This window comes from Sinocyclocheilus grahami, unplaced genomic scaffold (assembly GCF_001515645.1).
Source record: "Sinocyclocheilus grahami isolate Dianchi unplaced genomic scaffold, SAMN03320097.WGS_v1.1 scaffold132.1, whole genome shotgun sequence".
Classification (NCBI taxonomy): domain Eukaryota; kingdom Metazoa; phylum Chordata; class Actinopteri; order Cypriniformes; family Cyprinidae; genus Sinocyclocheilus; species Sinocyclocheilus grahami.
This window is the reverse complement of record NW_015505311.1, coordinates 2,319,137-2,345,030: the sequence shown is the minus strand read 5'-3', so window position 1 is coordinate 2,345,030 and position 25,894 is coordinate 2,319,137. Positions and strand designations below refer to the sequence as shown.

Below are 25,894 nucleotides of genomic sequence, written 5' to 3'. Positions count from 1 at the left end.
TACACCACTGTATGTCTCTACTGTCACTTTTGATCAAACTAATGCATCCTTGCTAAAAAAAAATATTATACTGACCTCAAATTGTTGAACAGTAGTGTATATACACTTAACAAAAAATATATATCTAAAGTAAATATAGTTTCTAAGTTTTGGAACTGGAAAGGCTTTACAAAGGTCAAAACAAAAACAAAAACATTCTGAAGGTTTGGATGCAGACTGTTCAGCAAATGTCAAAAAAAGGGACTTTGTTGCTTTTCCCAATAGCTCTTCTCTTGCTCTTACATTGCACATATTTCCAAAATGTATTTTGTATTTTTATTGTAAATACATTTTCATGTATTTATGCCCATCTCTGCTGACAGGGCATGCAGATCACCCACTTGCTTCTCACACACTAACATGAGCTGATGAGCAGTAGCTCTGTCTTAAATGAGAGCACTTTCAAGACACTCGACTTGAGCTGGTTCAAAGGGTGGCCAGAAAGTGCACTGAGCACTAACGTGTAATGATTGGACAGAGCAGACACACAATTATTTGTTATATTTAACAAATAATCTTTAAAACCCACTCTTTGAGTTCCATGAACCATCCCCCGAAAGTGCAACTATCACTCCAAGAGGGCTCAGTTACCAGGGCTACCATCTGATAAGACTGTTTTACTGCTCGAAAGTATGTGGAAAGATGCTATGTGCAATAGAACAGACCCTGCGAAAGACAGACACAGGCCCACAGGATGGACCTTTCCAACACATAAATTCATATACCTTTCAAAGAATAAACATACATATTCCAGAACATGGTGTCTACTATTCACTTGAGACATGTACAATCATGTATCCTATGCAATCATATAATACAATATATGTTTATAGTGTTTTGCCTATATATTAAACCTTGAATTAATGTTTTTGTATTACTTAATTAACCAATATCACACATATGCCGTGCTTGGTATCTATACGCTCCAAATTACGTTTCCTATTTCTTAATTTACATTAAATTTTGCTAACTCTGTGATGCATTAGTATTATAAGAATCTTGAAGATTCTTCTCTTGAACAGCCAATCCAGTTTCATTTGCAAAACACCCTGCTAGAAGACAAAGGATCGTAAAATTTCCCTCCAAAGTTACCATTCCTCATTGGCTCACTCAAATCCTGAGGGTGTGACATCTTCAGGCTTAAAGATCATTGATCACAAGATCAGGTGCGTTTTTAGATTCTGAGAAGATGAAGATGCTGAGCTAGAAGACACCTAAATTTGTGACAGGCTGCGGCCTTATCTTTCCATTCAACAAAGATCCTCAGACTTCAGCTGGCTCTCTCTCATCAAGACAACATCAATCAAGATCAACTGGAGCCTCAACAAACTGCATCAGGACACTTTTATTCAATGGGCAAGACATGCAAGTATCAAACTTAGTCTCATTGTTTGATCCATTAAGTATCCCCACCCCTTTTAAAGAAGGGTGTGTTAGAACTAAGAAATGTATGGTTTGCTCAAGGGTGTTGATCTGCCGAATCCCAAACAATACTAAAACTTCTTGCATTCCTGTACTCTGCTTAAGCTCTCTTTCCATTGCTAAACTGTATGCATGTATGTGTGTGTGTTAGAATAGTTTAAGTGTTTACTGTAGTTAATAAAGTCTCATTTGTATCACACTCAATGTTGATTTGCTCATAACTGGAGTCCCTAATCATGCAGATTTTGGCTACATGCTCTGAGTAGTATTGTATAATAAAGGATGTTATTTCCCATACCCCAGATATAAACATTTCTTAGAATTAATAAACAATTCAGAACAGGTTTGTTGATTGTAATAATAATTCTATAAGCTGATCCAAATATTTATAATTAATCATTTATGATTAATCAGTTATGATTAATTATTAATATTTGCCTTCTGAGCTAATTTGCTACATATTTTGGTGGAGAATGCGGGCATGATTAAACAAAGGTTATGAGCTTAAACCACTGTCAACCTAAAACTGTGTGACTGATAATCCAGGTAAGAATAGGACATGACTTGCGATATGCAATTGACCTATCGGTAAGCCGCCTCCTTGAATGCAGATGAGCCAATGGCAGTTGAGTATCAGCTGCACAGGGACTGGAACTCGGACATCTTTAGGTTTCAGCGCTATAGAGAAACATTGGAAGATCTGAATCTTTAGTCGGTTTGATGGTGTTTATGCTACAAAAATGGCAAAATGATGAATCTGCGGTACTTGTAACACTGATTCATCATTTTGCCATTTTTGTAGCATAAACACCATCAAACCGACTAAAGATTCAGATCTTCCAATGCTTCTCTATAATTTATTTTATTTACATTTCCTAAACCCAAATAGGAATGTAATGTTAGTTCTGTACATCATCGTCGGGTAAAATAGCATTATAATCTCCTTATAGTAGAGAAAGCTGTTTACATGTAGGCTACACAGCGAAACGAGTAACAGTGAAGATGTTGAATTAAACGTAAACATAGCTTTTGTGTCTTAATCAGCTTTTCCGCATTTACATACCGGTCCTGATAATCATAACTTCTACTTACCGTTTGTTCCATTTCTGCAAATATTTTTCTGTGAATGAATGACTTGCTCTACCTGTTGCTTTGGTCTTCATCAACACCTGCTTGCACCACATGCTGGTGAGCGACTAACAGCAGATGGAGATCATGCATCGGTACTCTACTGCTATTCCGGCTGTTCCCAGATGTGCAATGCTGAATATTCTGCCAAATTTTAACTACTGAATATGTGGAAGCGAATTTGTAAAATGAAATACAATGGACCGAAAATTGCCTGTATATTTTTTAACAGATTAAATATTTCAGAAGTGACCTCTGGATGGTGAATATGAATTATTGAATTTTTAATTATGAAAATGTGTGAAATGTTTTGAATTGAAACATTCACGGCTTAAATAAACAATTATGTTGATTTTCAGCCCCTAAAAATGCAAGCCCTGAAAATATAAGCCATTAAAATGCAAGCACTGTTAATGCAATGCAATATTTCGTCAGTTAACGCAATTCAAAACTTTTTTGTTTCAAAGACATTTGTCATTATTTTTCTTCCATACAAATTGATTTGTTGCAAATGAGATCGTACAAATGTATACGAATTTGCTACTAATTCAACAAAATAGAAAATCTGCAACCAGATTTAGTCAAGGTTTTTTAATTGGCTGATGGCGAAAACTAAGGTGGAAAAACAAGCCGATAACTAATTAATTGGCAGAAAGTTTTTTAAAGTACATAAAAAGAATTTCAATTTTCCTCCCAGTTTAAAAAAAGTTCTAAACTTTATTACAAAATTAACAATAATGACTTACCCAGGAATATGTTTTATAATTGTTAAATAAAAGAAATTAAAATATAAAAATATAGATACTCTTAAAAATCTCCAAATAACCTACATAAAACTTAAAAAAATAATAACAAATAACAAATTCTATGAATTTAATGGGTGAAATTTCACATTTTTCTCTAGCGCTTTACACGGAGGGAAAAATCCTATTGCAACTATCTTTGTTGATTTTTGCCAATAAACATTAATTACAAAAAGAACTGCCACTAATTAACTGGTAAAACCAATATTTTTGCAATACCATATCTTTAACATTTTTATACATAACTTTGCCTTGTGTATGTTGTGGGAGTATATGTATCATCATTATTATTAACCCAAATAGGAATGTAATGTTAGTTCTGTACATCATCGTCGGGTAAAATAGCATTATAATCTCCTTATAGTAGAGAAAGCTGTTTACATGTAGGCTACACAGCGAAACGAGTAACAGTGAAGATGTTGAATTAAACGTAAACATAGCTTTTGTGTCTTAATCAGCTTTTCCGCATTTACATACCGGTCCTGATAATCATAACTTCTACTTACCGTTTGTTCCATTTCTGCAAATATTTTTCTGTGAATGAATGACTTGCTCTACCTGTTGCTTTGGTCTTCATCAACACCTGCTTGCACCACATGCTGGTGAGCGACTAACAGCAGATGGAGATCATGCATCGGTACTCTACTGCTATTCCGGCTGTTCCCAGATGTGCAATGCTGAATATTCTGCCAAATTTTAACTACTGAATATGTGGAAGCGAATTTGTAAAATGAAATACAATGGACCGAAAATTGCCTGTATATTTTTTAACAGATTAAATATTTCAGAAGTGACCTCTGGATGGTGAATATGAATTATTGAATTTTTAATTATGAAAATGTGTGAAATGTTTTGAATTGAAACATTCACGGCTTAAATAAACAATTATGTTGATTTTCAGCCCCTAAAAATGCAAGCCCTGAAAATATAAGCCATTAAAATGCAAGCACTGTTAATGCAATGCAATATTTCGTCAGTTAACGCAATTCAAAACTTTTTTGTTTCAAAGACATTTGTCATTATTTTTCTTCCATACAAATTGATTTGTTGCAAATGAGATCGTACAAATGTATACGAATTTGCTACTAATTCAACAAAATAGAAAATCTGCAACCAGATTTAGTCAAGGTTTTTTAATTGGCTGATGGCGAAAACTAAGGTGGAAAAACAAGCCGATAACTAATTAATTGGCAGAAAGTTTTTTAAAGTACATAAAAAGAATTTCAATTTTCCTCCCAGTTTAAAAAAAGTTCTAAACTTTATTACAAAATTAACAATAATGACTTACCCAGGAATATGTTTTATAATTGTTAAATAAAAGAAATTAAAATATAAAAATATAGATACTCTTAAAAATCTCCAAATAACCTACATAAAACTTAAAAAAATAATAACAAATAACAAATTCTATGAATTTAATGGGTGAAATTTCACATTTTTCTCTAGCGCTTTACACGGAGGGAAAAATCCTATTGCAACTATCTTTGTTGATTTTTGCCAATAAACATTAATTACAAAAAGAACTGCCACTAATTAACTGGTAAAACCAATATTTTTGCAATACCATATCTTTAACATTTTTATACATAACTTTGCCTTGTGTATGTTGTGGGAGTATATGTATCATCATTATTATTTAACTAGAAATTTAGTTAAAGTAGTTAGTAGTTTAGTTATATTACCTTAGCTTAATTAAATTACCTCCCTACATCAGCATATTTCATACTGTCATTTCATACTGTATGAAAATATGCCTGTGCAAAACTCACTGTCCCAATTGTAGGCTAATGTGGATGGTTGCCAGGGTGTTGCGAATGTGCTGAGTGGTTTTGAGTACATTGCTATGCAGTTGCCAAGGGATTCTAAGTGATCAAGTCAAAAGAGCACACATTCAAGTCTCAGTATGGTTTGGGTCCCACCTTCAAATGTAAGTCTATGGGATCTTTTATTATTTTTTATTACCTTCCAGTCAAAAAATTGTAAGTCAGATCACTTTGAAAAGTAATAGCTCAGCTCTCCTCAACAAGCCACTAAATTTTGCAATTATTCATGTCTGTTTGATAAACGGTGCAGGGCGAGTTACGCACTGCATTGAAATGTAATACTCTTGTAATTTAAAAGAGCAAGGAAATCCTGTTCTTTGAAATCTCTGAGTATTAACGCAGGCTCAGCAGCAGTTTAGATTTTAAACAGAGTAAATTTAATAAGGCAATGCGATTTTGAAACAATAAGGATTGTGTATGCTTTTTGCACACTTAATTACTTTGATGCCTGAAAGAGCCACAAGCATATGCGGATGAATCCCAACATAGAGAAAGAAAGAGAAGGGGGAAAAAAGCATTTCCACTGCAGTTCAGCTGCTCATATCTCTCTTTTCATCCTGGTGTGTAATGTTTATACATCCACTAACCCGCTGTGTCAGCCTAACAGGAATGTGTGCAGTGTGTGTGGGAAGGTGTGTTGATGTAAGGGGGTGTGAATGGTTTCTTTCTTAAAAGCAAAGACAAAAGGAAGAACGCTGTTTACAAAGCTTACCGTAATAGCTCTTGGAGATGCTCATTCATTGATCTCTTGATATCACTTTTCACTCCCTCTCTTTCTCTCGCTCTATCTTTTTTTGCACACGCACAGAAACACACAAAAAAAACTAATCCAGATCTACTGACAACAGCTCTTTTGTTCTGCATTATCAGAGAGAAAAGAATTCCTCTCTTTTAGTGAACGACAGGATGAGCCTCTGAAGAAAGCGATGCAGTCATGTAGAGGTCACTGGCACACACAAACTCTCATAAAAATAACTGATTGTAGGCACTGGAAACACACTGGCTATACAAGCCAGTCGTGCCAACATCATGGTATCAGTATAAGCTGCAATAAGCTGATTAAGTCTAAAACCATGTAAACTTTTTTAACTGCACCACAGTACTTTTTGAAACTTTTTTTGTTAGTGAATCAATATTTAGTAAAATATTCTGTGTATATAAATTCTACAGATCTGACAAAAGTTGCATGCAAAAATCCCACAAAATAATTTACTTAATGGAAGAATTGACATCTATTCTGTTCTATTTGCTTATTTATTTAAAGTGCATATTGCAGGTTAGAGACCCAGTGAGTCAATGTATAGAACAATAATGTAGGAACTAGATTTTGTATAAAATATACTTATAAATACGCTACTTTAGGCTTCTGGAGTCATTTTTGTGAGAAAATTTTACTTCCGCATCTGAAAATCGCCAAAACCGGAAGTGACGTAACGGGAGGGAGTGTGGTCAATTTAAATAATAGGAAAACAATGGATCGCAATGACAGTTCGGATGCTGATGAAATTGTAAATGTTTATTCATACTCGTATAACAGACTACAGCCATACAATTATGAGCCTGCTATGCGGCCAAGAGAGCAGGGACAGGCCAGGATTATTCTAATAATAATTCATGTTTATCTGTGCCATTGATCCTGGTGACCATGAACTTGAATAAGAATAACTTTGCTAAGAGGCCTGTGTGTCCGCACAAAGAAAGGCTATTCAATTCCTTTCACTTCGCAATAATTGGAAAAAAAACAAAAAACAACATCAACACAGAGAGAACATACAAACTCCACACAGATGTTTTTTTATTCACAATAAACTACAGAATACGTAGAAAACTGAATCTATAGGACTAATAGAGAATCGCGCTTTGGTTCCTATTTTAGAACGACTTCAAAAAGTAATTGTAGCCTAGTTACAGCAAAAAATTAATTTAGGTTCTATTGTGTGCGCGTGTGTGTATGTATGTATATATATATATATATATATATATATATAATGTGGGGCTGGGTTTTTCACATGACACATAAATGATGATATATTTCAAAGAGTCAATTCTGCTGTTTTCCACTTGCACCGCGATCTCTGGCAGTTCATTATAATGTAGTATAATAAACATATCCTATCACACAGTATTCAAATCCGGAACAAATTTGCTTTTTTCAAGATTAATGCAGATATCTGTGTGTGTGCATTCAGCAGTTCTGAAATACCGATTTAATGTTATACACAGTAATTGTTATGCTTACATTTAGGCAGAACCTTAATTTTTTTTAGGTGCATGACACCACTTTTTTGTTTGTTTGTCTGTTTTTCTTAATTATTGTGAAGTGAGGTAAATGACTGTGTTTAACATTAAATCTTTACATTAAATATACATATATAATAAAACCTAAATGTTTTTTTTTCTAAATGATCCATTATTGTCCTATTATTTAAATTATCCACACTGCCCCCCGTTATGTCACTTCCGGTTTTAGTGATTTTCAGATGCGGAAGTAAAATTTTCTCACAAAAATGACTCCAGAAGCCTCAAGTAGCATATTTATAAGTATATTTTAAACAAAATCTAGTTCCTACATTATTTTTCTTTACATTGACTGACTGAGTTTCTAACCTGCAATATGCACTTTAAATATTTATTCATGATTATTAATCATGATTTTCTAATGTGATACTATGTATTTTATTTGCGATACATAATGTTTCATTTGTTTGTATGTAGTCTTGTTTATGAAGCCAAAGACAAATTTCCACATAGTGGACAATAACGTATTATCTGCTCTAATCTAATCTAATTAAATATGCTTGCTCACATACATACAGTGCTATTTGCTGTATCATCATGAACACAAAAATAACTCTTTATTTATTGATGTTTACTCTAGAGTGTAGGTGAAAATATTACATTTTATTAAAGACAAACTCTGCATTAAACCTATTTCAGACCACACCCAAAAGCCTGTTACTATGGAAACCTGTTCTCAATCAATACTCTGTCATTGGCTATGATTGGTGGCAGATGGAGGACAAGGGAGGATTCCCCCAGAGATCAAAGACATATTACTAAAGCTCAGACACACACACACACACACACACACACACACACAGAAAGAGGGTAGTGCTACTATTTACTGCCATGATAGATATCAAACAGCTGTCAAAGATGTTGACCACAGGTCTCACTGCAGTTCCTCATCCATAAATGTTCATTAAAGGTCACATATTTTACACCTTTCTGGTGTTTTATTTTAAGTCTTGATGTCCTTAAGAATAAATATTTGCGGTATAAGTACCAAAAACCATCTCAATATATTTTTACAGCTCCTCTCTCAGGAGCTCTGCAAAGAACAGGTCGATTTTGGCTTGTCTAATTAATATTCATGAGCCTCTCTTCTGATTGGCCTGTTGTTTTCTGAGTGACGCACGGCCAGGCCAACCACAGGTAACTAGGGGCATGTATGCTGTAGCCTGCTGGGGATTGGTGATTCTCACAAGCAGTGGTGGGGAAAGTTACTTTTAAAAGTAATGCATTACAATATTGCGTTACTCCCTAAAAAAGTAACTAATTACTAATTTTTAAATATGAGCAGGGCTTGATTGTTTTAATATAAGAAGTTCTGTTTATAGCAAATGTAAAAGCCATTTCACACCAAAAAGTGTAATGAATAAACCTCAGGCTGAAGGAAAAGTAAATTCACGTCTGTACAGTAGAACGCAGGAGAAGAAACACTCGGCAATAAAAAAACAATGAAATGTTGTCCGGCCTTACATGTTTGAGCCGAACTCAGACCTCGAATCGGCGACGACAGGAGGCAACCAACCACCTCCTCAAACGCGCTTACAACAGGATGTTTCAGAATGGTAATTCATGGGGTTTTCTTTCAAACACCGAATGCAGTAAATACAAACCTGACCAGCCGAGCGTTTGCGATCACGTGAACTTGAAGACACTTGTACAAATGCGGATGGGTGACATTAATGGAAATTATTCCAGATTGGCGATATGGTATTTGGTTTCTGTATTCTGTACTGTATTTTCCTGCTCTCAAACCTGCCAATCTAAAGGATCAAACGCTGTGTATGGCGTTTGAGGTAATTTGTGAATTAGCATAGACTTATAGTCTAAATAAAACAATTTGCAACTGTTACTATTATTACGCTTGTAGACAAAACTTTGTATTATGCTTGTTATAGAGTGTGTGACATCACGTGCACTACCGCCGGTGGCAATAGACAACGGTGGATGCGGCGACCGTCACAGCCCTATTGTGCAGTGATGTAGTTTCTTGACATCCAGATCAAACTGCGTTTTCTCTACATGTTTCCGTGTTGTTGTTGCTCAGCAATGGCATGGACACAATGTTGTCTGGGGGTTTGGCAAAAGGAGAGTGGGACTGTGGGCAGTGCTTCGGGTGGTGACTGAAGGCGGTGACTGAGTTGTTCTGACGTCACCTTTTTACAGAAGTCACAACGGTTCGTGAAAAATCACAGCTACTTTATGCAGGCTGTGTGCACTTGCCTGTGGATTGACTGTTTTGAAACTTATATGGTAGTTACATAGCACCTAGACCTCAGTTATCATGAAAAAAGCCAGGAAATTTCAGTTTTGACAATAAGGGACCTTTAACTATAACTGTTAGGGTGAATCTCTCAGAAACATGTCACGAAATTGGTTTCTTATTTCACCCCAAAATTAAAAGGAAAAAAACTTGTGTTCGATAAAATAAATAAAATAAGAATTAAAAAAATCGAACTTCGAATATTTGTTGAATTTAAAATAAAAATTCACATTCGAATGCAAAAACGTTTTTAGGTGTGCGTTAAGGAGGCAGCCTTATCAGTGACGCACGAGATGCGATGACGATGTAAGTGTCGTTGCATTATAAATGTTTTTGTTAGCCTATCCAATTGAAGCCACTAGATGCGGTGCTGCTGCGTTGTTCATTAAAAATATTGCGGAAAAAGAGAACATCAATGCGGAAAAGATCTTGTTTACATCAAAACTGAAACCAAGCCATTCACACAGAACACATATTTTGCGCATTTTCTAGAGGGACATCTATCACCGTTGCACTCGCATCTCGCAAAAAGGAGCCGCATGTTTAGAAAGCCATGTAAAATTAAAGCAAGTTTAACTTTGGAAAAAAAAAACATATCTCGAGACTTTATGGTGGGGTTTTTTCCCCATCCCACTGCATCTCATGTTTTTAAATTACAAATGCACTCTGTGTGATTGGCTTTCCGCCCTTTGTATTAAACTATGCATACATACATTATGCTGTTTTGTTTATAGTTGTTTAAGCAACTTAATTAATTATAATTGGTTTATAAACATTATTTTAAACATTACGCACTTTTTTTCACAGATAGTCATGTTATCTTATGCTTTGAATAAACGTGCATTAGTAATATTTTGCTCGATGCGCCCTCTTGTGGCCTCAGAAGAGAAGACAAAAGCTTTTCTTCACCCTAACTGAAATTATGCATTTTAAATTCTAATATAATTCGAATTTTGATAATATTTAAGTACAAAATTCTAATTTAGTTTTTCAGCCATTTTGACAGCCCTAATAAGCCTATTTGTTCAATTTTAGGGCCATTAAAAGTATAGAAAAAAGTTAAAGGCATAAACAATGCGGATCTGTGAAGGTTTCAAAACATTGCACCTGTTTTGAGTGTTCAGGAAAACTTTTTTTAAAAGCAAGTCATTACATTTGCAGTTCACCTATGATGACACTAGGGTGACATAGCAAATTGAATTAAATTTTATTCACTGTGGGGGAGCTACTTAATTGTCTTGTAAAAAAAAATTTTTTTTTTTAAACACCTTAAAGATCCTAGGAATATCACTTCTTATTGTTATATTATAGCAAATATTATTTTATTTTATTTTTTCACTCTGGGGTAGGTATATAATATTCTTTTAAATAATGTTACATACATACATGCATACATACATACATAAACAAAAAACAAACAACCTAAGAATATCATTTCACTTTATAAGCAAAAATATGTTTGTTATGTTATGTTATGTTATATGTTACGTTATGTGTTATTTGGGGTTAAATGTGACCAGAACATGTTTTTGAGGTTTTGTAACATGCACCCGTTAAGATTAACAACCTATACAAAAGAATATCTCCCTACATTACAGTAGACATTACACATATATTTAGAGCTATATTTACATTACATTTACATTATATAGAGCTATATTTACAAATAATAATCAGTCTGCTTTGTTGCATGATACACCCGAATTGACATTTGCAAGTCAAAGCATGTGTTTCTTTGGGTTTTTCCACTCTGATGTCATAGTGTTCAGGTCTGGAGGGAATCCCTCTCTTCATTGATTGGTCAAGGTTGTCTTCTTTACTTCCCTTCTTTTCATTTGATCTAGGTATTGAATTTATGTAGTCCTTTGCCTCTTTTCCTTGCTACTATCAATTATGATAATAAGGATAGACAAGCAGCACACACATAAACAAATGCTCTCTCTCTCACACACAAGCTTAATCACACATTTACACACCCATTTATACACACATACATAATGACAACAATTGACTTTTTTTCTGAGAAATACAATAGTTCCATCTTTCTCTGGCTGGTTTTGTCTAGACCACAGATGAGCTAATTACAGACGCTCATTTTCAATAGAGTGAGAAGAACACGAGAGGGAGAAGATGACAGCGAAAACGTGCAAAAGGAAAGAAAAAGTGCCCATAACAAAAAACAACAAAGAGGAAAGTAAGGGAGAGAATGAATTAGAAGATCACAGTGAGACCATTTGAGTTATTCAATGTTCAAAGCCAATATCATTTACAGCCCCTGACACTTTATATTTGTACAGTATATTATGAAAAGAACACAATGCTCAGGCACCGAAGTCTGACTGTTACTTATACTTAGAATATATAATACATGTATATATTTCTGCATTTAACAATCACAGTCAAATGCATTTGGAAGGCTGAGTATGAAAGCAAAGAAGGAAATGGACAGAGCGAGAGAGAAAGAGAGGCACAGTTTATCCGCTGCTCTGTTTCTTCACCACACAAAGACTTCATTCATTCTCTTTCTAAAAAGAATCACAGAAGCAAACAGAAAACATTAATGCTGATTTATATTCATAGAGTGAAAGGGGAAAGGGGGCACAACAACTGGTGGCTTGAAGCATTTTTTTATTATGCTTGAGTAAATAAAGAAATGTCTTTAAAAGACAAGATGAAAATACTTCATGAGAGTGATTTACTTTCATAACACACTTATGTTCTGTTCTAAAATAGAGAACTGAGAATATAAGATGGAACCAAAGTATTAATAAAACAGTGTAACTGTGTCAAGTCTCCTGTGCAGATAGGTGGTTGCTAGGGTGTTCTGCTAAAAGGCACAAGTCAAATGAGCCCAAGGCTCCCTGACTCAGTGTATGTCTTCAGGGGTTTACAGCTTGTTTGGTCATTTTGCCAGGTGAAAAATTATACATTCAATAGCTTAGAAAAGAAACAGCACTCCCAATTTAAGCTAAGTTTTTGCAGTTTGTTTAAATCACAAAAGTATGAGCAATATTAAAAGTGACACTTACAGTACGTAAACAAGTGTCAATAATGACCAAAATTCTGCATTGACTGCTTGCCAGTTTCTGCCACTACCTCATGAATACTTCTTTCTCTTCCACTCTTCCTGTCTTTTTCTTCTTTGCCTCCTGGATATTAAAACATTTACTTATTCAATTCTCTCTACTTTCCTCCCTCTCTGTCCTTTTTAGATAGAGGACATATTTGAAAGCCAATAAACAATCCTCTGTGTGTATGTGTGTTGGAAAAGTGTCAAGTCAGCACAGTCAGGGATGACACCTTCTGATCGGACAGAGACGCGAGCAGCATTCTCAAAGGTGCTACAGGGCAAGAATGGAAAAACTAGGAAAATGAGTTACAATAAAGCAGACAGGGAGTAAAATAAAGCAATATGCAAAGAGAGGCATGCATTACAATGATTTCAAACAATTAAAGGCTTTTCTTACACGTGACAAGAATAATCTTATGCTGCGCACACACTACACGATTTTCAAAGTCGTCAGATCGCCGATCAGATTTCTGTCACACTGAAGATTTCAGATTCTGCTGGAGATTTCTCTGCAGAATCAATCTTGTAGACTGTCTGGGGTACCATCTAGTTGCTGTTGTATGCACACTACATGACGGATGGGCAAAGGGTATATGCTTTTGTTGACGCTATCGGCCTGCCTAAATTTAAATTATATTTTAAATAATTAGCGGAATTCTTGGTGAAAAACGACATTACCAATGATTCTGCAGAGAAATCTCCAGCAGAGAATTGCGACAAGCAAATCATGTTTAAAAAAAAGTATTTACCACCCATCCACTCCCATGAAGATTCAAGCCTCCTAATAATTAAATATTTGTATATATGTGCATATGTGTGGTACTGTAGCTATTTCTTTCCTAAAAGTGCTTTGTACCTTTTTTTACAGTCGTACCTTTCTCTTTTTGTCAGATTTTCAATGACTTTTTTTGCTTCAAATCAAATTTTGTAATATTGTGATTCACCTCATAGCTGGTTGTTTTGGTTTGTGGCTTATAACTCTTAACCCTTTGGTGCTCTTCGGTCACTTTTGACCGAAAAATGTTCTGTTTTGAATTTTTAAAAATCACAGCTGCATCGGAATGGTACTAAACTTGGTGACTTTTATGGCATTTGGAATGTGAACACACAAAAAATTGAGGGCATGATTCGAGCAGACTAAGTGGTCGTAAAAAAAATAGTCACACTTGTGGTCTTCGGTGGTGGTCTGACCGACCATAGGAAATGAATGGGAAATCGACAAAATGATTCTGCAGAGAAATCTCCAGCAGAGAATTGAGACAAGCAAATCATGTAAAAAAAAAAGTCTTTACCACCCATCCACTCCCATGAAGATTCAAGCCTCCTAATAATTCAATATTTGTATATATGTACAATCTACAAATCTGACACAATGCAGAAAAAAAATACACAGCAATGACAGGGTGAAACTATAACACATTAAGTGTGCAAATCCAACACATCCACTCACACACACACGCGTACACACACACTTGTGCACACATACACCTATGAACTGGTGTGACTGTAACACAGCAAATATGTCAAATAAAAGCAATAATTCAACTGTGTAATGCAGTAAAAAAGTGGACAGCAAGGAAGGGGTTACATTAAAACATCAAGAGTGCAAAACAGACACACTCACTCAAACACACACTTACTTGCAGACACACACATAACAGAATTATACATACTCAAATGAATTGGTATGGCTATAACCATATAGCCAAAACGAGTCAGAAAACTGAAATAAGAGGTTGAAATCAGATCAAACCCAGAAAGATTAAGCTCTGATAAAACATTTCTGTTCCTTTTTGTTACATTTTATAGAATTGTAATGTTTTGTGTAACAAAATGCTTTTTGTGTTCAGGTTTGACTGTAGTAATTATAATTCAAAAACTGACGCTTCAAATCAACATGTCAAACCAAAAAAAATCTAAACCTTTACAAAAAGTTGTCTTTGAGAATGCCTAAATATATATCCAAACCCACAACTTAATAAAAATAAGTATTTATGTCTAAAAACAATTAGAGAATGTATAGGCCTTTTATATAGAGCTATATATGAATCTATGGGCTACACCATGGAATTGCAGATGTTTTTCTTATTTTACTCCTACCAGATGGCACTAATCTGGCTTCAAAAATGGGATTTTAAAGGCATTGACTATTTTAACATGAAATACTGCATTCAATGAAAAGTAGAAATTCATCATAATTATTGCATAAATATTAATTAGTGCCATGAAATTATCTCAAAATACAAAATAAAAAATATTATTGAACAAAAATATATTACATTGATTTTAATGTGGTGAAAAAAAGTTAAATTCAGGTGTCCGGTCACTTTTGACCGTGAAGATCACAAGTGTGGCTCCCAAATGAGGAGCACCAGAGGAAGACTTACGAGAATAATGCTTCCAGAACCAAGGCTGCTAAAAAAGTGGGTGGATGCTGTTATACTCTAGGGCTAAATAAAGTGTCACCTTAGGTGGTGTTTGCTGAACAACTCTTCCCTCAAGTAATTCATTGTGGCTTAATAAATTACATTTCAGATTAAAAACATCCATTGTACAAGTATAGTAAAAAAAAAAAAAAAAAAAGGTTAAAATAATACAGAAGACTGCTTTCATGGTCTTTTCACTACAATGACAATAAATGGGGAATGAAGCTTCATAAAAGCATTAAAGTATCATAAAAGCGGCTCTGACGCTTATATTATAAGTCCTCTGAAGATTTGTGTGAGAAACACACCAAAGTTTAAATGGTTATTCACTGAAAAACTTGACATTTGTCCTAGATCTCCTTGCAGTGTAGACATGAAAATTAGCAATGTCTGATTTGTGAATGAATCATTCCTTTGAGTCAGATCTTTTAAATTAATCAACTGATCTGGTTCACAACAACTGGTCTAAATAACTGAAATAATACATTTCACAATATATTAAAATTGAATTGTTCTTTCAAACACATGAGAAAAATGTAATTATTCAAAAAATGTTGTGTGTACATATAAAAAATACTATAGTGCATGTGTCACATGGATTACCATTATGATACCTTTATAATGCTTTTGCATTCTTTTTAAAGTCTGAAAGCTTTTATTGTAATTGTATCAAAACAACAGAAAAAATGTCTCCATTTTGGTCATATAGATATGTAAAGATATAACGGTGAGTAAATAAATGATCACAGATTTTTCATTTTTGTTTAACCGAACTGCTCCTTTAAAAGGAAGGCAAGAGAAAAAAAAATCAATCATTGAAAGATATACTGTCAAGCTCCACTTTGTCATTTTTGTTTTCTTCAAGCCTCTAATGGAGAGGTGAGAAGGAAGAGAGGGCTTATCATGTGTCTAACATCCATCCATAACATCCACACCTCAACAGGAAAAAGCGTGGGGAGGGAGTGTGCGTGTGTGCATTTGTCTGCTTGACTGTCTTAAGGGGAAACTGACTATTTTACAGCAGCTTATCTCCTTCACTCAGATAAGAGACCCAAACAGAAGTCTGTTTTTTTTTTTTTTCGGAGAAACATTATCACAATACATCTATCCATCCGCATGTTACCCGTCTACACGACCACAAAGCAAACACTGAGGCATGAGACACTCAACACAAGACATAAACAGGTCATGATGCTAAGGCAAAAACAATTGAAATGGAGGATCTGTTCGTCTGAAAACAAGCTGACTCTTGTTGCGTCTAGACTAGATCATTCATTTATGCGTCTGTGAACCGCACAAGAGTCAGGTCATGAAAAAAAGATGCCAGATTCCTCCTGTTTCATTCAGTATCTCGAGCACTTAATGCGCTAACCTGTCACTTAGCGCCTCACAATCAGCTAATCGCTTGGCATAACATACAGAACTTCTCTGTGTGATCAACTGCAAAACAAAGCTCTTGTCTGTCCACAAATGGTAAAAAGCTCTTTTTTGGTTTCACCAATGACCATAAAAGATTGTACACAATCTTTGTAACCGATTGTAACTGAAAACAAAAGAAAGAGAAAGGTTTCATTTGACCATTTAGATTTAGAAATATAATATTCACTACCATTCAAAAATGGACTTGGTAAAATGTTGTCTCATGTTCACCAGGCTGCATTTGTTTGGTCAAAAAATACAGTAAAAACAGTAATGTTATAAAATACAATTTCAATTTAAAATAACTGTTCTAAAAAATATATATTTTAAAATGTAATTTATTCCTGTCTTGGCCAAGGTGAGTTATCAGCATCATTACTCCATTCTTTAGTGTCACAAGATCCTTCAGAAATCATTCTAATATGCTGAATTGGTGCTCAAAAAACATTTCTTCTTATTATAAATGTTGAAAACAGTTGTGCTGCTTTTTAAGATTCTTTGATTAACAAAGTTCAAAAGAGCAGCATTTATTTGCAATACATTTTTTGTAACATAAAATGTCTTTACTGTAACTTTTGATCAATTCAATGAATTCTTGATCAATAAAAGTATTAATTTCTTTAAAAAACAAAATCACAATTACCTCAAATGTTTTGAACAGTAGTGTACTGCATGTAAAGGGTGTTAAATTAAATATTTTTTCATGATTAAGACTAAACACACAAAACAATTTTCTATAATTACTAATCAGGCACCAAATAGACTACAGTATTATTATTTAATATATGAACCTGCAATCTAACGAATGCATTCTGAGCATAAACAGGCTTTATCATCCACATGTTCCTGATATTCACCTGGTCTGCACAATAACTTTCTAAAGAGGAAGTTTGGAATATTTACAGCCTTATTCTAAACAGAGAGGCACAAAGCTGTGATGCAGAAGTCGTGCCATCCAACATCCGCCTCTGATGTGGACAAATGTAATTAAGTGTTATCAAAATGTCCACTTCACACTAAACATTAACCTCACTGAGTGCAACTGAACCCCTAGTGCAGCTGACCCCAGCTGCGACACAACTCAAGAAGGATTCAAATGAATGACTGCTGTTCTCATAGTCTTTCACACTCACTGCTTGAAGCAGCACATAGTGCCATGTTTGGCCTGTTTTACATTGCATGCATTTGCAGCGGCACCCATATTAACAGGTTACTGGATTCACAATGTCTGCATTTAAGCAAAGCACATAGGTGAAATAGAGAAGAGAATTTCCTTCATGGATTAAAAAATAAAATAATAATAAATATAATACATTTTATCTCATACTTTTTTCTCAAAATGAAGAATTGCCAGATATAAACTCAGAGATAAAGTTGCAATTACATTTTTTTTTAATTCTGTGACGAAAACAATGTTATGTTAGTATCACTGAGATACTTTTATAGTTTTTATTAATATTTTGAATTAGTTTTCATTTTTATATTTTCCAATGTTATTGTGCATTGTTGTCATTTTTATGTTTTATATAGTTATTACTGTTTTCAGTTTTAATTTGAGTTATTTTAGTATATCATGTTAAACTAAATGAACATTTTAAATATTGCCTTGGCAAGTAGCTGAATTTTTTTTTAATATATTTTATTTAAGTTAGAATTTATATTATTTCAAGTAAAATAACCCATGGCGGAAACAAGCTTGACTTTTTCTCACAATTGCGTTAGTTTATATCTGGCAATTCTGAGTTTACACCTTACATCTTGAAATTCTGACTTTTTTTCTCAGATTTGTGTAAAACAACGTCAGAATTGTGAGATATAAATTCAGAATTGCACCAAAAAAAGAAATAATTATGAGATAGTCACAATCACCTTTTTAAATTTTTTATTCCATTGTGGAAATAAGCTTCCATAGAAATGGCTTCACTAAAGAGTCAGATAAAGGCTATTGTATATTCATATTATAGCAGACACCGTAGTCATCTACAGCAGCCCCATGTACAGACTCACTATTACATCATGCATTACTTCATACTGACTCAATCATGACTCAAAAACGTTTGAGGCATTGACTTAAAGGGGTCATATGATGCGATTTCAATTTTAATTTTAAATGTTACAAGCTCTTGGTGCATAAAGAAGATCTGTAAAGTTGCAAAGACTAAAGTCTCAAATCCAAAGAGATATTCTTTATAAAATTTAAGAGTCAGCCACACCTACCTAAAACGGCTCATTCTAACACACCCCCACATGTCTACGTCACGATCTGGGAAGATTTGCATAACGCCGCCCAAATGTTCACGCAAAGAAAGAAGGCATAACTTTTATTCTCGCTGTAGTACACACAGTGCTGCCATGTCGTGAAGGCACTGTGTGTTTCCTTATGAAAGCGAAACTACTTTGTTTGGCCTTCCAAAAGAGGACGATATCTGTTTCATCATGCCTAATTTTTTTTATATCTAAAGAGTTTTTATATTTTATTTTTTTTATATTTAAAGCGAGTTTTTTGGGCAGTGTAGAGTAGGGCTTGTTGTTTGTCATTTCTCCGAACACAAATGCAGACATGGTTTTATGTTTACGCGGCGCGATGCAACGCAACGCGTAAAAAGACAGTATAAGTCATTATAATCCATAATTATGTCCCCACTGGATGCAACGAATGCCTCGTTTATAATGGGTTTTCATGTTTCTGAATCATCGCTCCGGCCGGACAGGGCATCATCACAGTATGGTAAGGGGCGTAACATCTCCGTCACACGCTTGAGGTATTCGGCCAATCATAACGCACTGGATAGCTGGCCAATCACAGCACACCTTGCTTTTCAGACTTCAGAAAGGCGGTGCATAGAGGAGAAACAATAATGTACAGTATGTGGAAAATAATGTGCTTTTTAAACCTTAAACCGCATAAACATTTCATTACACCAAATACACAAAATAATGTTCTTTTTAGCAACATCATATGACCCCTTTAATGTTTTATAGTGCTTAACGTTTTGGTTTCCAAATTCTTATCAATAAATGTTAATGTTTAGTGCATGACATGCTAGGCAATAAATCAAGCCACCCTTTGAGCTTTTGTATTCTTGGGATCACATATGGTGAGATATCACTGTTTATACAGAGAAATAAAATCATGAGTGTATGTGTGTGTTCACCACAATATATGTCACAGGTGAATAAACAGTTCACTCATGCGCAGCAGTGTAAACCATCTGCTAGGAAACACAATCCAGACAACACAAAGGTGAAATGTGACCAATACTAAATTCTTAATACAATTAAAAATGATATTCTTCTTCCTGGCACTATTCAGATTTTGTTGTATTTTCTTTAATAACTTAATTAAGAATGAATTATGAATTTCTTTTAGCAGCACACTAGCAAACAGATGGCCTAAAAACTAACAGACATGAACCAAAAGCCACAAAACAGTGGCTTTCTACATAATAATTTACAAACAACAAAAAACTGCTAGTATGTGTTATTCTATCTACCATTTCCTTAAAGAGTCATAGCTTTAAATTACAAAACTTTTTTTCAAATTACTATAGTTTCCTAATCTCACCAGAGGCAACGGTTTTGACTTTCACACCCCATAAAAATATTTCCTGCAAATCTCTGAATGTCCAAAAGGCCCCTTTGAAACCTGATGACAGACTTTCTTCAAAGCACATGACCTAATATGACAATATATTTCCCCTCTATTCAGTTATGGTCTCTGCACAAGCGGACCGCAACAAAGGATTAAGACATCACATTCAAAGCGTCAAATTTTAACCTATTGTCTGCTGTGAATAAAGCGTGACCGTAACTTGACTCTGTAGAGGTTACATGATCCCAGCAGTATTTTCACAGCACTGTACAAAACATACTAAAATATATACAGTCATGTAGTTAATTACTTTGAGATTATACAGAAGCTATTATTCAAATGAAATGTTTAAATTCATTACACTATTAGGCTCCAAGCAAATATTTTTTTTGTTAGGACGAAATGCGAACTAATTGGTTCTCTCTCTCTTTCTCTCTCTCTCTCTCTGTTTAGAAGAAGTCTGTTATTATTGATGTTAGTAATGGAACTTAACACAGGATGCTCAAAACTTACTTAATGAAAAACAAGCACAGAGGTCAGAAAGCGAATAAACAGTTTACTATCTTGAACAATGCATATGCATTTACATAACGGAGGGAACTGGAAAATTGATCTGTGTCACGTATACGAGGATTTAAGGGGACTGAACAGGACAGGCATGCACTGGGCTTCAAAGAATGGCAATTACACTTTGGCCACGAAAAAATCCACAAGCTGGCGCACAACATGTATTCAAAGAACTAATGGTTCTTGACGGAACTATTCCATCCAATTAGAGCCAGGGTTTTCATTCAGGGGTCTGTGGACCCCTGGGGGTCCCTGAAAGTACTTCAGGGGGTCCATGGAGAAAATAAGCATGTTGTAATGTATTAATGTTAGCAAATTTTCTTGATAAATGTTTAAATGCGTTACCTTTTTCATATTAGCAATTGCGGGACCTTGCATTGGTGCCATTTTTTGGTCTGGATCCTTTAGGTTATTCTAAAATTCATTAAGAAATGCAATTCATGTCTAAAATACTTTTTAAAAATCTCAACTGTCATAATTATGTTTTCACTTTCTGAGTTAATGCCATTTTAATAGCTTTTGTGGGGCTTATTTGTTTATTTACATTTTGTTTTAAAATATTAATATTTGAAAAATGTTTGGCTGCCAAATCAAAGTGAGTGTGGTGTAACCCACAAGAAAAATAAATAAATAAACAAACAATAACAGTCAACCAATACCACGTTTTTAAAAACCCTTAAACAATTAGGTTGGTACACTTGTATTCAAGGTGCGAGTAGGTTTGAACGTTTCACTACGGATACTAAATTTGCACTAGGTTACACCTTTTGACATTTTTGCAGTCATTAAATTAAAATATTTTGAAAAGGAAACATTCTTGTATGAAATGAGCATGAATAACAAGATTACATTGGGAACTTTCTTTGAGCTTGTGTTTAAAACTAGATTTTAAAAATATTTCTCATTTTTTGTCGTCTGGGATATTTGCGACTGAGTCAAAACTGGGGGTCCACTTGTTGCTTATTGTCGAATGCCATTTGAAATGGCTTAAAAGCAACATAACGGGACAGCATGCTCCTCCACCCCGTTTTAACACATTTCTACTTGCCTACTGCTTTTAGGAAATAAATCTTTCTGTAATATACTGTAAAAAGTAGGCTACTGTATTGTAATTATATCTTTACTTTAGGAGTATATTCGCAATTCAGTGGTTAATGCACAATCACCAATTATTTAAACCACAAACAGGAAAAAGTTATTCATCAGACGAACCTTGCGCTGGTACAGTCGTTGTACAACGCTTCAAAATCCTTTCTGGAAATGAGTTTGCAGCGGTTCACGCCGGGCTGGATAGCACCGAGTCCGCGCAATACGCGCACCTGCTCCACGGTGCACACCACCGGGTTTATATCCAAACGCTTGAGTTTCGTGTACACGGTGTGCAGTCCGCCGACAAGGTGCTTCAAGAAAAGGTCGAAGACTTGCGGGAGACAAATAAGCTCGCGTCCGTCAACGTTGAAAGAAGCCACTTTCACCCCGTGCACCTCCACGATGTTGCATTCGTTTGTCGCTGCGCCGCTCTGAAGCGTCGCGTTCAGTGAGTTGCTCAGTCGCGGAGAGTCCGCCGGACTCGAGAAGAACGGGTCGGTTCTGAAGAGTTTCGTGGACACCGCAGAAGTCCCAGAGTGAACCGGGAGAGTCGCAGGAACGGCCATAGTGGCCATTACAATTATTATTATTATTATTTTATTATGCTCTTTTAGGTCGTCTGCTTTCTCATCACTCTCCCTTATATGCCTTCCTCTTTTGCACTGCGTCCACAGAGCAAAACTGGCGGTACCGAGCCGCGCGCCTCTCTTTACCCGTGTGAAAATTCAGATAAAGGGAGTGCTCGGTCCGGTTAACTCCGCCTCTCGCTGGAAGAATGATGCTCCATTTTGCCAAACACATGTGCTCCAATTTATGGGTAAAGACTTCACTGGAGGTCGAAAAATTACAGCCCTCCTCCTCTATTGAGTCCAGCTTCAAGCGGTTATGTTAAATCCCAGATCTATCCATCTGACCTTCCATCCGTCAATCTCAAAATTATTATAAACATTTTAAATCATTTTTCCCACACATACATAATTATTAATAGGCCGTATTTATTTGCAGTAATTGCAAATAGCTAACTTTATTGGCAAAGGCTATTTGCACTGACTCCGCCCAGTTTGCTCAGACAATTTACCACAGAACAAATAGCATATTACTTCTGTTCACATTTTGTGTGAATAGCTTCTTTCACTATTTGCACTTAGAAAAGTATAAACAGAGAAGCTATTCGTTACTATTTATACACATGGTCAAAACATCACTATTTACACTAAAAATCTACATGGAATATTTTATATAGCCTATTGAATATATAACCTATATATGTGTGTGTGTGTGTGTGTGTGTGTGTGTGTGTGTAAATGTCACACCACAGGGCCATGTCAGTGCAGTTATTTTAGTTTTATTTATATACTGTTCTATTATTCATTAATATTTTGAATTAGCTTTTTATTTTTTATATTTTGTTTTTATTTTAATTTTAGTAATTTTATGTACTTCATTTTAGTTTTTTAATATTTCTAAGAAATTTCCACTCACATGTTTCACTGTACCCTACTGTGTAATACACTCTTGTTTATGCAGACAGTGGTTCTATGTCAAGAAAATAAAGTGTGAAATAAAAAGCATGATATTTAGGCAATAGAAGAATCAGCTTTGTCTTTTATAGGTCAAGCTAAGTCAGGTACTCAAGCGTTTGAATGCCATCTGTTCAGCATCATTGGGAAAAACATGCTCACACATCTGGATGTGTCTGTGGAAATACTTCTGTGCACCCCTCTCCTGAGACTCACAAGAAATCCTTTGAGAAAAATGCCATAAAAATATCCCACATGTCCCTTTAACCACATTTGTGTTCCCATCAGACATGCCATCTCTTTATTCACATTAATAAAGTAGCTTTGCAAAGTTTCTTTTAAGCCATTCTGTAATAGTACATGAGAGTTCATCATTTACATACCCTCATGTTGTTTTAAACCTGTATCACTCGCTTCTGTGAAACCTTTTTTGTCCATACAATGAAAGTCAATGTTGTTTGGACTCTTTCTGTGGGGGAAAAAATGCATACAGGTTGGAATGACTTGAGAGTGAGTAAATGATGACAGAAAATTAATTTTGGTTGAACTATCCCTTTAAATCTATTTTCCTGGGCGTCATTATGAGAGACAGCTTTATTGTTGTAGAATCTGTAGCAGATTTAATTGTATGATAATAGGACATACTATAGAGCTTTCAGGCTATTTATTTTCAGTTTGTTTTTGTAGCTTAGAGATTTGAAAGCTTTGTACAACTGACTGAGACGGCACAGGTGAAAAGTAGGTTTTTTTGAGGAAGAGTGAGTCATGAAACCGTTATAAAACAGTATGCTGGCAATTCTGATTTAGATGCATGTTCTACAATGTAACAACATTATGAACATTAGAACTCATTTTGGATATCGAGAAGCACAATTACACATGGTAGACCAAAGTCAATGTGTGAGGGATAGTGATAAAGTGTCAAGAAGATGTGGATGACCTTAATGACACATTGACCTGAATTTGCATTTCAGTGTGAAATGTAATTATGAACAGTACGAATGAGGCTTTCTGGGAAACAAGGCTGGAGTTTATCCATTCAAATCCAATTTAAAGGAGAGCGTGTATAACTAGACTTAGGCTGACATGCCTCTCTTTAAATGGTTAATGGACAGTAAATTAATGGTGCGAGAGCTGTAGAAACACACTGAACACTTAATAATTTAGAAGGGAAGTTGAAAAGTGAGGGGTATTAATATAAGAATAATATGACCCAAAAAAGTGATAAAAGTTTATATTTGAAATAATGTGGTACATTACTGCTGTCTAAAACATTTTTATTTTGAGTTATGTGACATTACAATGAAATTCAATACAATTTCCTGTATGATACACGGGGCAACTTTTTGAGCAATGTTGCTGGGCAATGTTGCCGTCAGCGGGCAACCACGTGAGACACAAGGCCCACGACCGATCTGAAGTATTAGGATAGAAGAGTACTAAGATAGAATTTTTTGCCCATTGTCAATGGGAGCGTGCCTTCACCTTATGTGATTAACACTCATTTAAAGGAACAGTTCACCCAAAAAAAGAAAATTTGCTGAAATTGAACTCATCCTCGGACCATCCAAGATGTAGATTAATTTGTTTCTTCATCGGAACAGATTTACATCACTTGCACACATTGCACACAGTGAATGGGTGCTGTCCAGTGAAAACATCGTCTCGTCTGAATCAGGAGAAAAATACTCACAAATCAAGCAGTTTAACAAGCACGGTTTGAATTTAAAATGCCTGGGATGGATTTTTTTTCTTACAAACACCCAGATTTTCACTTAAAGGAACACTCCACTATTTTTGAAAATAGGCTCATTTTCCAACTCCCCTAGAGTTAAACAGTTGAGTTTTACCGTTTTCGAATCCATTCAGCCGATCTCTGGGTCTGGCGGTAGCGCTTTTAGCTGTAGCTTAGCATAGATCATTGAATCTGATTAGACCGTTAGCATCTCGCGCAAAAATGACCAAAGAGTTTCAATATTTTTCCTATTTAAAACTTGACTCTTCTGTAGTTACATCGTGTACTAAGACCGACGGAAAATGAAAAATTACGATTTTCTAGGCCGATATGGCTAGGAACTATACTCTCACTCCGGCGTAATAATCAAGGAACTTTGCTGCTGTACTATGGGTGCAGCAGGCGCAATGATATTATGCAGCGCCTGAAAATAGTCCCCAGCACGCTCCCTGTGCAAGCAGGTGGTCACATTGGTTATTCTGACGGAAGTTAGCCTATTTTCAAGCACTGCGTAATATCATTGCGCCTGCTGCACCCATAGTACGGCAGCAAAGTTCCTTGATTATTACGTCGGAATGAGAGTATATCGACCTAGAAAATCGCAACTTTTAATTTTCCGTCGGTTAAAGCAGTAGATTTAATAGCTTTCAGTCTGAAGGTTTTAATTTTTTTTTCATAAGTTAGATATTAAAGATGTTGAAATTTAACA

General features: G+C 35.2%; 1 protein-coding gene across 1 annotated transcript in view; it reads right to left on the bottom strand.

Annotated features, from left to right (window-relative positions):
• The window catches only part of LOC107590729 (dachshund homolog 2-like), a 40,186-nt gene extending 17,576 nt beyond the window's left edge, over positions 1 to 22,610 (bottom strand). Inside the window, exon 1 of the mRNA XM_016279639.1 lies at positions 22,054 to 22,610. Within this exon, the coding sequence (XP_016135125.1) occupies positions 22,054 to 22,505 (452 nt within the window). The 5' untranslated portion in view covers positions 22,506 to 22,610. The remainder of the gene's footprint in view (positions 1 to 22,053) is intronic.
• Positions 22,611 to 25,894: the final 3,284 nt, after the last annotated feature.